The 13,748-nt window shown below is 38.8% G+C and overlaps 1 protein-coding gene across 13 annotated transcripts in view; it reads left to right on the top strand.

The window, feature by feature from the left end:
- Positions 1-13,748, top strand: part of MAST2 (microtubule associated serine/threonine kinase 2) — a 194,870-nt gene that overhangs the window by 72,383 nt on the left and 108,739 nt on the right. For 12 of the 13 annotated variants that reach the window (XM_085308114.1, XM_085308109.1, XM_085308112.1 and 9 more), the window contains one exon: positions 13,594-13,625. The exons of the other annotated variant lie outside the window; for it this stretch is intronic. In XM_085308114.1, the coding sequence (XP_085164240.1) occupies positions 13,594-13,625 (32 nt within the window). The remainder of the gene's footprint in view (positions 1-13,593; positions 13,626-13,748) is intronic. 13 annotated transcript variants of the gene reach the window in all.

Genomic DNA, 13,748 nt, shown 5'->3' with positions numbered 1-13,748 from the left:
TGCTTATCCCCCTGTAGGTAGGGATCTGAGATGCATTAGGCTTGTTTTCTTGATGCCAAAGTGTACTTTCATTTTATTTTTTGAGCTTCAAGCACTAGTTCTGCTTTGATCAGTATTGCACATGCCAGCTAACTGGCAATGTAGGCAATCTCATTTGCCTTTTTTATATGTTACTATTACATTGTTTGTTTATCTTTTGGCTTTTTCTACCCTCTCTCGCTTCCTGCATTTCTCAGACTTGTMTATCTTGATAGAAATATCTCAGTTCATCAAGGCAAATGCCTATTTTTTATGAAGAAAAGCATGGGATTAGATTTTCAGACAGTACAATGAAACCTAATCTTTTTCCACTGAAATGAGAGGAAATTTGTGCAGTGGGTTCCCTATATTGTTTTGAAAAGATGAAGCCCCTCAGTAAATTGCTTTGTCAGTGTTGCATCATGTTTATTCTCYTTCTAGAATTGCGCAGCAAAGGGGTACTGTTTAGATATATTAAAATGAGCACATCTCATGGTATTAAGATTGAAAATAGGGTTTAATACTTTTCCATAGTTATTTTATAAAAAATTATTTTTAGTTTAAGTTTGACATTACATATTCTGTTACCTAGAACCAGTGCACATTTAAATTCTCAATGTACATGTGCATTTAATGTTAAATTCAAGTAGAGAGGCTTATAAATATTCAGTTATAATTATTAGGAAAATTAAAATAATTTAATCATCTATATTGTCTATTGATTTTTAAAGAAGTAGCACACAATGTCTATTGATTTATAAACAAATTGTACTTTGCAATTTGAGTAGGCATAAAGGCTGATCAGCTTCTTAAAGCTTTAAAAGAGAGATGGAGCATGATTTGAGTTGCTTTACCTCTAGCTGAAATATGTTCCAACACTAGCTTTAGAAAGCAATGCACCTCTAGTAAAGCAGAGGACATACTACATCTAAAAACCTATTTTTTTTTTTCTGAAGGTGTATTTCTTTTTTTTTTTTCCTTGCCAAACCTCTGTGTGAGCCATCTCAGACTTTCTAAAATAAATGTCAAGCTGATATTTTTTTGGTTGTTTTAAAGGTAAATACTTCTATTAAAGCAAATGATATGTAGAAAATATTATTTTAGTCTAATTCATTAGCACGGAATGTAGCTCCAAGCTGTTTAAGAAGGTAGTGGAGAATTAGTAACAGTGCAAAAGTATCTTGTGTGAAAGTGTAACTTACGACTTGAAGTGTTTGACACATCTTAAATGGTTTTTGCTCACTTAAGTCTAAAATGTCACTTACTATATATGTAAATCTTCAATAACCCCAGAAGCTGCAGTAGGATTACTTTGACTTTTTATATGCTACTTAAATCCTCCTGTGGCCAATAATGTGTAATTTCTGGGTTGGAGAGTGTTTTTGCTTTCCCTTGTTAAATTCTGAATTCAACAAATATRAGGTCTGTATTAAAAATAAAGCCTTAAATCCAGAAAATTCCTGATTGAAGTTATATCTTTCTTCATATGTTAACTGACATCGTCAAATGAGATGAATTTGGTACAATGTTCTTGGGGCTAAAGGCAGGATTTAAATGGAAATCACTCAGTTTTTCCTTTTCTTTGTTATGCTTTTACTTTGTGAGAAATTGAAAAATTAAAAAAAAATATAAATATATATAAAACTTTGAATCTACTGGAGTCAGAATATGTTGAAACAATGTTACCCTTTTCTAAGCTATATATATTTCTATATACCRAAATTAAAATTATCAGTTATCAAAGTTTAAATTTATAGGAGGGTTAATAAACTGCAATTCAGATTTTTCACATGGAACGAATGATTTTACAGGATCACTTTAATTCTATAAATAATCCCTGGTTCTGGCTGCTAAAGCTTTACCTTGTGTTGTGAGAAGTCAGTGAGTCATGCAGCTTGCAGGTGTGTCTTGGAGCAGCTCTGGGTAAGTTAAAACATTAATGTCTAAATAGAGATTAATGATTTAAATATATGAATGAAATAAACTCAGAGTTTTCCTGATGGAGAACATGATTTATTTTACCAAAGATAACATAGTAGAAGATTGCCATTGAAAAGCTAGACCTTGAGTCTTTTAGGTTATTTAGGCTGGCCACAGGTGGCCACAAAACTATTTTCTTTTCAATCTTTTTTTTGTATTTGGATCCATCTCAAATAYAAATGCAGAAACTTCTGCAGAATTCTTATAAGAATTTTTGTGTCTCGTTAGTGGTTATTGTGAAAAGTAAGAATTTTGATATTTGCAAATGGTACTGTAACAAATATTCTTTGTGCAAAATGTCCTCTTAAGTATTAATAAATATATTTATAGAGCACATTAACATTGTAACTTCCACTCTGAGACAGGCTATTGAAATAGAGATGATTGTTAGGCGAATGAAGAAGAAAACTGCAGTAAAACTAAGCTGTGAGATAGCTACACAGAGGCATCTCTCTGGGTTTTAGCTTCTTACACCACATCTATATTTCTTTTTTTAGACATACTAAAAATTTGTCTGTAATATTTTTTCACTTTATGTGGTACTCCTCCCTGCCATGCCAGCGCACATAACTTTTTATAGGTTGCATCAAATGTGTAACAGAGAAGCATGGGCACAGAATCTGATATTCTAGTTGTTCTGCAGTACATCAATGATGTGGAGTCAAAAGCAATGCATTAAAGACTGTTAAAATAAAGCAGTCGTGCTGACTACCCAGAAGCCTCTATATGCTGTATGCTTTATATATTGCATTGAACCTGAAGGTGTGAACAAGGACATGTGTTAGAATGTATCCGTTTCGGCAAAGGCCCTTCCCAAATCCCATCTGGAGGAGAGGGTTGCTCAGTGACAGTTTCTGACGTATAGGCAAGTCATGCAAAGATTTTGGAAACTTGTTCCCAKAGGTGCAACCTGACATATGTCTTGAAATCTGCCTCTGAAGCCAATACCTGAGTTAATGAAACTTGCGTTTTCGTCCAAAAACCTTAGTGAATGAAGAGAGCGATGCGCTTGGTAGGATGGAAGAGTARTGACAGTACAGGTAGTCCTAGTTACCAGAGAATCTTTTTGTGCTGGTGAAGTCAGTGTTTGCTCTAATTTGAAGTATTGTAAAAGACAGAAGATGGAAGACTTGGAGACTGATTAATATCTTTTGTCTTTGCATATTTTCAACAGAGTTGGTATTTACAGTTTAAATGCAACAGAGATAAAAATCCCAGCCAGAACATGTCTTTGTAATAGAATCAGCAGTTTCTATCAGTCCATTACAGAGCACACTAATCACCCATCAGAACTAAAAGTCATTAAGCACAGTCTGCAGTTTCTCAAATCTGTGCTTTGGGAGCGAGTGTCTGTGTTTTACCAGTACTTTAATTGGGAATGAATTTTCCTTTACTCTGAAGCAGATCTCTTGGCACCATGTGAGTCTGAGTTATCCAGCAGTATCTAGTGTAGGGTTGTTCAGAAATAAATCTGTGAAAGCTGTTTAGATGTATCACATGCTTTCTCATCTGAGAAATCTTAGAGGTCCAAACCCCTTATTTCACCTGACATTTGCAAAATGTGTGATTTGCCTGAAGGACAGGCCTGGATCTGGTTATTAGGAACGTGCCCGTGGATGAGGTCAGGCAGAGCCGATGAGCCCCAGCTCAGCTCAGCTGGCTTGCGTTTTGTAAGCAATAGGCGCTGCTTTTCCAGGGTCTGTTCTGCCTTCTCAAAGCCTGCAGATTTGGTTGTGTGCAGCAGTGTAAACCCTTCACTGCCCTCAGTGTCATCTTGTACCATCCTGGGTTTGGCCTAGCACTGCTTTGCAGTTTTGCATTTCGTATATCGCCTTCCGAGTCTTGTCACGTGTGAACGCGGCAAGGAGTGTCRTTCCCTTCAAGTAGTCTGAGATCTTCGTTTTAGCATCAGAGTATGGTTAGTGGTTGTTATTCTTCCTCTGCCTCATCAAAATCAAGAGGCACTTTTAAGTGCCAAAATAATCTTTTGTCTTTATGATTAATTTAAATATTCCTAGAGGACCAAAACACTTGTTTGCAACTACGTGTGTGAAGATGGTGGAAGAGTATGTTGTAATTTTATGTTTATTTTTCATCAAAGATCTTGTTTTCCAGGACTAATTATTAAAAAGTAGTTCCAGAAGTACTTTGTGTTTTAACTCTGAAGCAAGTCATGCTGCGGATAATAGAATCACAATTCATGGAAATGAGGCTTTTTTGCTCCTTTTCCCTCCTTGCAACCTTTTCATATTTCCAGGGGATTAATCTGTTCCTATATACATAATACAGATGTAAAACTTGCGTGGCTATTTTTCTCTGCTGTAAATATTATCTAGGAATGAAACAACAGAGCCCTTTTTTCATCACGTCTGGAAGGATTTATTACAGTTTGGCTGTAATTTGGGGCCCAGCAGATATAAGCAGTGTCAGACTGTCCACTTCTGAGTAAAAATTTTGAGTAAATTGTTGAGTAAATTCTGTTGGCTGTTCACAAAGATGTAAATACTAGCTGGTACCTGTTTATTCAGGATTTTTGTAGGGTGCCYGGCGTATGCCGTTTTTCATAAAGTGAGCGCTCATCTTTACCCTACRCCTTTGCAAAAACGAGTAGGGCGCTTTTGGCCTGGCCCTCCTTCCCTGCTRATACGAAAGGGGTAAGCGAAAGAGCCTCAGGTCAACTAACTAAGCAATGAAAAATTGCACGTGCTTGTTCTGTAAATAACGTCTATACGGAGCAGATGTGATTAACTCCTGAACGTAAYGGATGCCTTGTGAGGTTATGGATGCGATCAGTCATACACTAGATGAAGGCAAGGGAGCTTTATATGCTCAGAAATCCTTTTAAGACTAATTACTAAATATCTTTAAAATTGATTGCTTATGCTTTCAATTGCTGAAAGTGTTTGGCATGATGCATTTGGAATGGACTTGCTGCAGCCTCAGAGGAGGAGAGGGAGACTCTGCCATTGGGGCTCTCTGAGGAACTGGGAAGTGTTTCTTCCCTAGGAATTTCCACTGGAATTTTAAGAAACTTGCTCTTATTTCGGGGTTGTTAAGCTTGTCTAACCTTTCTGAGAGATTGATTTGATGGATTTTCTTTTTTTGTGTAAAGCAGTTGAAAATGTGCAGTAGTAAAGATAAAATTATCTTTGAGTGTTGAAAGTCTAAGCTTAACATTGACAGAGCAAATTTTGAGATGTGTAGTGCCTATTCAGGGGGGAAAAAAAGAAGCCAAAACACTCCAAACCTTCATTTCGTCTTAACTACTTTTCAGATACTTTTTGACTGGGGACTTAGTGAGAAACGATCCTGACAGAAAAACAGAACCATTTTGACTATATTATAATAATGTTAATTGACAATAATTTTAGTGTTGAGCTGAGGCTGTATATTTTTTGGCCCAGCTACAGTGTCAGAGTGAAATAGGTTGAGAGACGGTACAGTTTTCTTTGTAACTTGTGATCATTTTTTGCAGTACGTATTACATCGCACAGAATGGATATGAGCTGACGAGCAGCTCCAGGAGTGAGATGCTCGTTGTTTTATTTTAACATTTATGTAGGGGAGACCAGAATGATGCTGAAACCCACCAAAACTATGTTGTTGGGCTTGATTGCGCAAAATTTTAACWTGAATAATGTATGTCTCAAGATTTTTATAAATAAAATGGCTGGTCAGGTAGCCTGGATGTCAGCTCTCAATTCCGTTGGAAGGAACCTTTTAAGGAGAAGATGTACGTATAGTAGAAATGGCAACTGGCTTAATCAGGGATTAATATTAGTCCCGAGCCACAACTAGGGAGAGAATTAAGTKTTGTTTATTTGTAATGCTCTTGGCATTTTTAGCAGCTGTGACTGTTTCCTTGTGATCGTTGCATGCCCAGTCTTGAGGGAATTTCTTGTGCAAGTCAAGGCGGAGTAATTTAAGAGCAGTTTCTAACAATAGCATTACAGCTGCAGTCCTGTATGGCTCGGAGAGAGCGCTCCTGTTTTTTCTGTGTTTTCCAAATTTATGTGGAACATAAACTCTGACTAAAATTTCTCAAACTGGTGCAGTCTGGCAAAATGAAAGAGGATTTTGAACAGTTGCTGCCACTCTTTTGGATGGCTCTTCAGTGCTGGGCATGCTGCTTCGCACGCGGGGTGGATCAGTAATCTGCTTCATGGCCTTGTAGAACTGGAATTAGCTAATGAGAAAAATTAATGAGATGTCTGAGCTGTGCAATTTATTCTTCTCAGTATTCTCCCCTCCCCCAAGGCTAATTTGTGCAAATATGTAATATCTACACTGAAGAATTGGAGCATTTAATAAATGTTATTTCTAATATTTTAAAGCATGACCTGTCTTATTTTGAGAACTACCATACATCTCAATTTTTACATAGTTGATCCATGCAGTTTAGTTGGCTGTTGCTGTTTATTTTGGGGAATAAATTATTGTAATGGTCCTTTGAAGTCATTGCTATAGGATCTATAGATTGGCTATTTTCAGAGCAAATTTGCCTTTTTTTTTTATGTCTTGCTCTGTTTGTTCCCTGTTTCTGCATCACATCTAGGACTTTTTGGATTACTAAGTACAAGCAGTAATCTTTAAACTTACTTCTTCCTGCACATGAATTTACATCTTCAAAACRTTATCTTTTATGGGATATGTTTTATTCAAAAATAAGTTTGGCAAGTGCATTTGAAGAGAGCTGCTGCTATTTTTTTAGCCTTGAGGAAACCAATCAAGTTGAAAGCGAATTAGTTTACTGAYGCCCGAAGGACTGAACAGCTACTGTACCTGCTATTCTTAATTTGACCAGGCTTCTTGGAGGTTGTCTTTAATTTTGAGAAACCATTCATTGTGTAACCTCAGCTAAAAGGCTTGAGATCAAATATATGAAACCAGCTATTTGCTTCGCTATGAAAAGAGTCTGCTGCTTTATTGATAGCATGAAATTAGAGTGACCCTTTGCCCTTAGTGCCGAATAACAGAGATAGGAATGAAAGCTGCGGAGGAAATGTGACTTTGAGAGCCGCGAGTCGTTCATCGCTGTGGTTGCGGGAGYGATGTGGCCGCCCTCTCCCTTGGCTGCAAACCGCCTGCTCCTCGCGCGGGCGGCAGCTGGCTTGTGCCTGGCGTTGGGCGGCTCTCCGTTCGCCCAGTTGGGGTTGGAGCCTGCGTGCATCGTTTTTACTGTCGTCTGCCCATCCGGGCCCCGACGTGTGGTTGCCGTTGCTTTTGTGAGCGTGGGTGGGTTCAGCGTGGCCTGTGGTGCACGGCGCAGTGCGATGATGGCGGAGTGCAGGACGTCGTGTTTCGAGTTTCAGAAACATGATGTAATGCGTAAAGCCTGGAGCAGGCGCTTTGACTTGCATAAATGGATGTGGGGGAAGGGACACAGTGAAAAAGATCTGAGAAAAGTGGGGATTCTTATGTATTTGGAGATGTATTCTGGAATCATTTGAGGTTAAGTAATTTACCRTCTTAATTTTATGGAAAGCCCTGAGGTTAAGTGGTATGAAAGGTTAGCAGGCAACATTTGGAGTCATATATCCTTGACAGGTTAATACACAGATGTGACCTGGATCYGTAGCTTTACCTACAGAGGGGCTTGATGCAAGAGGGGGAAATGGTTTCCTGTGTTTGGGAATTCTCCTTTGGTTTGAAGTTTARCTTTGCTTTCTTCTGTAGAAACTATGTATTTTGTAAGAAACCCCCAAAGCTTTATTTTTGCTGACTGAGAAGAGGTTTCTAAGTTAGGGGAGAGGCAGAAGATGCTGAAAGCTTTAAAAGCATCAGTGGCTGATACTTTGACCCCTGGGTTTGAAGAATGATGTGAACTGATTACTTAGAGAAACAAGGTTGCCTGCCAGCCAAACATCAGATTWTTTTTCCTGTTAGTTTTATGTGTTCATGCACTTTACAGGTGACATTTTTACTGACATGTAAGTTTGATTGAAGTGGAGAAGTAATTCAAATAATACATCTAGTTTGGTTTGATATTCATAGGATATTTAGAATAATACTAACCAGATATACCATTAACTATGCCAGTGTGTTGCACAGTGTCCCCAAGGGTCTGGCTCCCTGTGGTCGGGAAGGTGGGATTTCTTCGGGAAAGGCTGCTCCATAGATTTCTTCGGGAAAGGCTGCTCCATAACATTTGGCCAGTATTGGAAATATGGGAAGATGCTTATCACTGGGCCTACGTTGTCCGAGGCGATTTGTGTTTAGTACAATTGCAGGTATTGTACAGTGCCGAGAAGCCTCTGAGAATTAACCTCTCCATAGCCTCAATATTTTGAAAGATACTGGAAAGTGTTTTGGGTGTTCATTTTCTGTATTTTAAGCATTTCTGGAGCTAAGCAGATGATCTAACAATCTGATTCTGATTTTAGTTTCTAAAAAAGCAGTAAATTAGAGAAAATAATATCTRCAGTATATTTTATAGATTAATCTGATATTCAACACAGATACGGTGTTTGTGTTGCTGTTTAAAATTCTTTGCCAATGAGTTTGGCAAATAAGTTCAGATGTAATCATTTCTTGAGAGAGAAATTGAGTGGTGTTTTTAATACCACTTACAATGATACAGTGAAAAGAAGGAAATTATTTTTCTTGACAGATTCTGATAGGAAAAAGAGGAGCTTAGTGTGGAGTGTCTTTTTTTTTTTTTTTTTTTTTAATCACCATGAAAAATTCTTTCCTGTTAATCTGATGGATGGATTACAGTTTATGTCCTTGCACGGCCAGGTTGTATTTTCCATTAGAATTGGAGATTGTAACCCTCATTATATCATTTCTGTAATGCAAGTGGTTATATATAGTAAGAGATTTAATTAATCCCCTGCTGGTTGGTAGTATACCCTAAAGCAAACAAAGTCAGCAAAGGAAAAAAAAAAAAAAAACATGAGTGTGTCGTACTAGGTCAATGAGGGTCGGTGGAATTTCATCATCTGTGAAATACTAACTTACTAACTGAAATGTATTTACTGTTACAGCTGTGAAAATATTTGTCTATTGTCCCAACTGGCATGGTAGCGAGCTACCCTGCGAGAAAGCCAAGGTCAAAGGCGGTCTCAGGAATCACGCTGTCCGCTCTGGCAGAAGCGCTGAGCATCCTGACGGTAGTGCTGGTTCGCACTGTAATTTGAAAGGACTGCGTCTAGGCTGCCATCAGTGCACACACTAGCATCCAACTTTGCCTGTGGGCCTGTGCCATATGCGCAGCTTACATATTCAAGGACAAATTACAGGATTGAGAGAAAGTGACAATTTTGAGTGATGGGCTCCTGTTTTCTTCGCACTTCCTGTTCGGAAGATACGGGTCGTCTTGTAGGTCAACGAAGAAACAGATTTCCAGACTTTATTTCCGTTTCGTGTAGTGTGCGTGTGTGTATGCAAGAAGCCAGCGCTCTTTCTGCTCCCTGAAACAACTCTGTTTTAAAACACAGTTTCTGTATACAAAAGACCGCAAAGGAATACATTTTCAGTGTGTATGCCCTAAACAGTGTATTATGTAAGCAGATAAATCATGCTTAAAATGGCCAATATATTTTCTGTTTTAGCGTCCTTGCTGCCTCTGCTGTAGCAAACATAACCTTACGCAAGAAATGATAGGGCCAGTGAGGGACCGGTCCCACTGCGGAGCCTGAACCGTAGTGTGGCGCTGTCCGCCTGGGTTTATATCGTAATTTGAGATGATAAGTGGGAAAACACATAAGGGGCTCTTTTGAAGGCGGGTATGAGAACTGGCCTTTTATAATTTCCGTGAAGCTAAACTTCTTTCCTAAGGTTCACTTTTTTAACTAGTTGTCTGAAAATCTGCTGCTGCTTTTGTCATGTAGAGATCAAGTTGCATGTTTAATAATTGTGCCTTGAAATGTGGAACTGATGCAAAAAAATTAACTTAAAAATTAACAGTCTGTTCCTGTCATTTAACTACTGCGAGATTTACACTTATTCTTTAGTGCTGGAGGATCTGTGACAGTAACTATTTGTTCCCACTTCCGAAACTTCTGTGTCAATAATGTGTGACCATCTTCTTTCTTAAATTTTGCATCCTTATGCTATATATCTCTTTTGTAAATTAAATGCAAAAGGTTATTTTCCCCTTTAAAGGGTTATATTGTTGACCTAGAGAGCAGGTGGCAGAGATGTTGGCTAAAGTAGTAACAGTAATATCTGTAGGTACTGTCAGGAAAAGTGCTCAGGGAGGCAGGCATTGCTGTCTGAAGAGGCCGTTTGAAATCTTGTACGTTCATGTGGTGTTCTCACCAGAAGGGCAATCTTAAATGAAAAATGTGCTTCAGATAAGCTAGCATATTTACTTAAAGGATTATTGCTGCATTTTGTAAACAGTATTTCAGACTAGTTAGTCATAGCTCAGCAGTGTTTCATTAGTTATCTTAACTCTTCAAATGRGATTTTTTTTTAATGGACACATGGACATGGAATGCCAAACTCCTCTGAGTGGGTGGAAGCAAGTCAAGTCACAGCCCTTCGTTCACCATTTGGTATCYGAAACATCCCCAATTGCGTGTCCTGAAACAGGTCATCGGCTCTGACTGCCGTCTGCTCTCTCCTTGTTTCCTTTTCCAGGCATTTTCTTTCTTTTCCCTGGGAAGCAGCTCTTTAGACAGTAACTCACTGGTGAGTCAGGGAATGCAAAGCCCGTAAGCGTGCTGCTCACAGTCCTTTAATTTCCAGCTCTGATGCTTTTGCATTGGCCCCCTCCAGCCCTGGCTTGGTCGGGAGGGTTTTAAGAAGTGCCACTGCCAGCTGCGCCTTGGCAGAGCAGGTGGGAGCAGGGAGCTCGGGATTCCTGCAGGAGCAGGGAGAGGCGCTGCGGGGGCTCACAGGGTTTCGCGAAGGGGATTTTAAGGCTAAYAGGAAATGAGGCGTAGTGAAACAACAGGTATAAAAATTGATTGCTTTGACTGTGGTCTTTGTCAAGACCACAGAGCTATTAAATTTGAATTGCTGCGTATTGATTCCCCAGCTGCGCTGCGTTCGTCAGGCTGCAGGTACAGGCTGAAAGCAATCACTACATGGAGAGAGTAATATTTATTTCAATTGCATTGACATGCCATCTATAAACACTTCTTTCCTTCCTGAAAGTCAGTTGATCACAGATTTTGCAAGATGGTTTCATGAACTAAGCCAAGTAATTCTTTTTTTTCCTTTTTTTTAACCTTTTAAGCATTTAGTCTTGAAATAGTTTTATTATAGGAAGTATTAAAACTGTTATTACAGGAGTAAGACAAGCGTATAGTACAGGAGAGAATGCAGTTTGCCAACTCTTGCTATTGCATCATGATTCCTGTAGTAGTATGTCTGTATCTCAGAGCCACRATTACTGGAGTGGTGCTGTTGCAGCGAACTGTTATCTTTTTAAGTGACTTCTGAGCCCTAATGACTGGAGTAGAGCTTGTAAACATGAACCCTACAGGCTCAAACACTTGAAGGTGGATAAAGACATTTAAAGGTCACAGTTTTCCTTTTTCAGCCAACACCATTAAATTTCAGCGCTTAACACATTGATTTTGAGAATTTTGGGGTTTGACAGTTTTAGAATAAATGGAAGTATCTCAGATGAATAGAAAAAAATTACTCTTAGAGATAAAATATAAAATAAAATAGACTTGTTGCATCAGGTCTTCTTTAAAGTGGATAAATTAAATATGTCTACTTGCACAATGTAAGCAATATACTATATATATATAATGTAATATACACAAACACATGTATATAATAGTATGTAGTAAATAATTAGATATTATCTATTTGTCTGTTTTCAATGGCAAAAAGCTTTCATTGCTGGATAGACTTCATAGTTGGAAATTTTGAATCTTTCTATCAGATGAGAGTGGAAGAAATACCTTTTTAGAATATAAAACACACGACCTGTTATAGATGCTAATGATTTATTATCTTACATGCTTGAAATGTTTTGATTAGATCTTGACAAGTTTGTCTGATGATGGGAATTTATTTCTTTCTGCTGTAAGCTGGCAGGCTTGTGATAATTCACACATAAAATTTGCTCAGTACTGTTAAAGTGTAGTGGAATTTCAAGTTGTAGAAAACTCATACTTGAAAATAAGGACTTTTTTTTTCTAATTCTAGTAGCTAGAACTTTTTGGTACCTTTTAGAACTTTGTTGAATAATATCCAATAATTATTTAACACTCTAATCATTGACAGTTTAAAAATAACATTGCTAATCATCTAAACCAACACAAATTCCATACCTCAGTACAGAAAAGAGGTACCAGATTTTTTGGATGTTTTTACATTGACTTTTCTTCAACATTCTATGAAAATTTACTTTTTTTTTCTTTTTGGAGAAGAAAAATACAACACAGGGACCAGTTTCCTGGGAATGAGAAATTGAGCTTGGCTCCTCACATGCTTTCGTTTCTGAGTGCAAAGCTGAAAACCAGCAGCCTGGAAGCAGCACGGGAACCTTTTTCAGACCCTGTGAACTTGTGCTCTTCTCCGCGCACCGCTTGCGTTGTGCGAGCGGGGCGTGCATCGGCCCGCCATCCTTGCGAGTCTAAGAAGGAAATTAATTTTTACYTTGCAAATTTGAGAGAAAATACATTAAAAAGGCAGCATTTGCATTTGATATCAGTAATAGTTTTKTTTTKKTTTTTTTTTTTTTTTTTTTTKTATTCCCCCCCACCTTTCTCCCTCCCCCCCTTTCCTGCAGTATGAGCTTTAGCTGGTGGAGCCTGTGCCCGGCCGCGGGGCGTCTCCGGGCTGGCGCGGAGCGGGGCCCTGCTCCCACCTAGCGGCTCCCGGCTAAAGCGCAGGGCGCAGCCTGCCCCGCGGCCGGGAACTACCGAGGTGGCAATGGGAGAAGGGAGCAACGAAAGAAAGAGAAAAAAGAGAGAGAGAGAAAAAAAAAAAAAAATCCCCGCCTGGTTATTCTTATCGCTGTGCCCATCTCTGTCCGTGCCTTGTGGATACTCATAGTTTATTTACTTGAAATTAAAAAGGCAGTGTCTTAAAATTCCCAGTCTTCCTTTATTTTTGCCGCTTAGGCGCAAAATGCTGATTCTAAGTGGGGACTGTGCTTCTCTGGCCTTACCTTTTCTGTGATACTGTACAATGAAAGCGATGTGTGTGTTTTGGGGGGTGGTGGAGAAGGCTGCTGCATGAATTTTTTTCTTCTTGGTGTGAATGTGAGAACCTGCAGGCAGCAGATGCTAAGCATCTTGCACGCCTGCAAGAACTGGAAGTGGCTCGTATGTGATGCTCGTGAGGTATGTAGGACAGAATTAATTACTGACTTACCTGCCTATGCTTAGGCTTGAATCTCAAAGTTGTACATGCTCCACTGAGTGCTTACGGTTTTGTGACTGCAAARGCGATGATCATTCTGATAAAATGAATCACTTTTCCACCCCAGGCTGCTGCGCTATGAATGGGAGCAGATTCACCTCTCAAATGCTGCAGTGCTGTACACAATTGTAAACTGAGCATGCRTTCAGAAATTGCCAGTTTATCGTTAGTTTGGCCTTGGTCATTTACTGACAAATAGCTGAGTAATGCTCAAGAATATGTAAAATTAACTCTAGATTTTCATTCTTTTTTTCTTTCCAGAAGGAGCTCAGTCTCCCCAGAAGAGGAAGCTTGTAAGTATAATTATTCTTCATTCATTAATTGGTTCATTTTGGGGCATACATAGCTGTTGAGTTGTGGGAATCACGTAAATGGGCAGATACTCTGTTTTCTCTGTTAGCATTTTAAAGCATCTG

The sequence above is a fragment of the Rhea americana genome, unplaced genomic scaffold (genome assembly GCF_003343005.1).
Source record: "Rhea americana isolate MKP2758 unplaced genomic scaffold, rheAme1 scaffold_27, whole genome shotgun sequence".
Classification (NCBI taxonomy): Eukaryota; Metazoa; Chordata; class Aves; order Rheiformes; family Rheidae; genus Rhea; species Rhea americana.
This window is presented reverse-complemented; position numbering and strand designations above follow the sequence as displayed.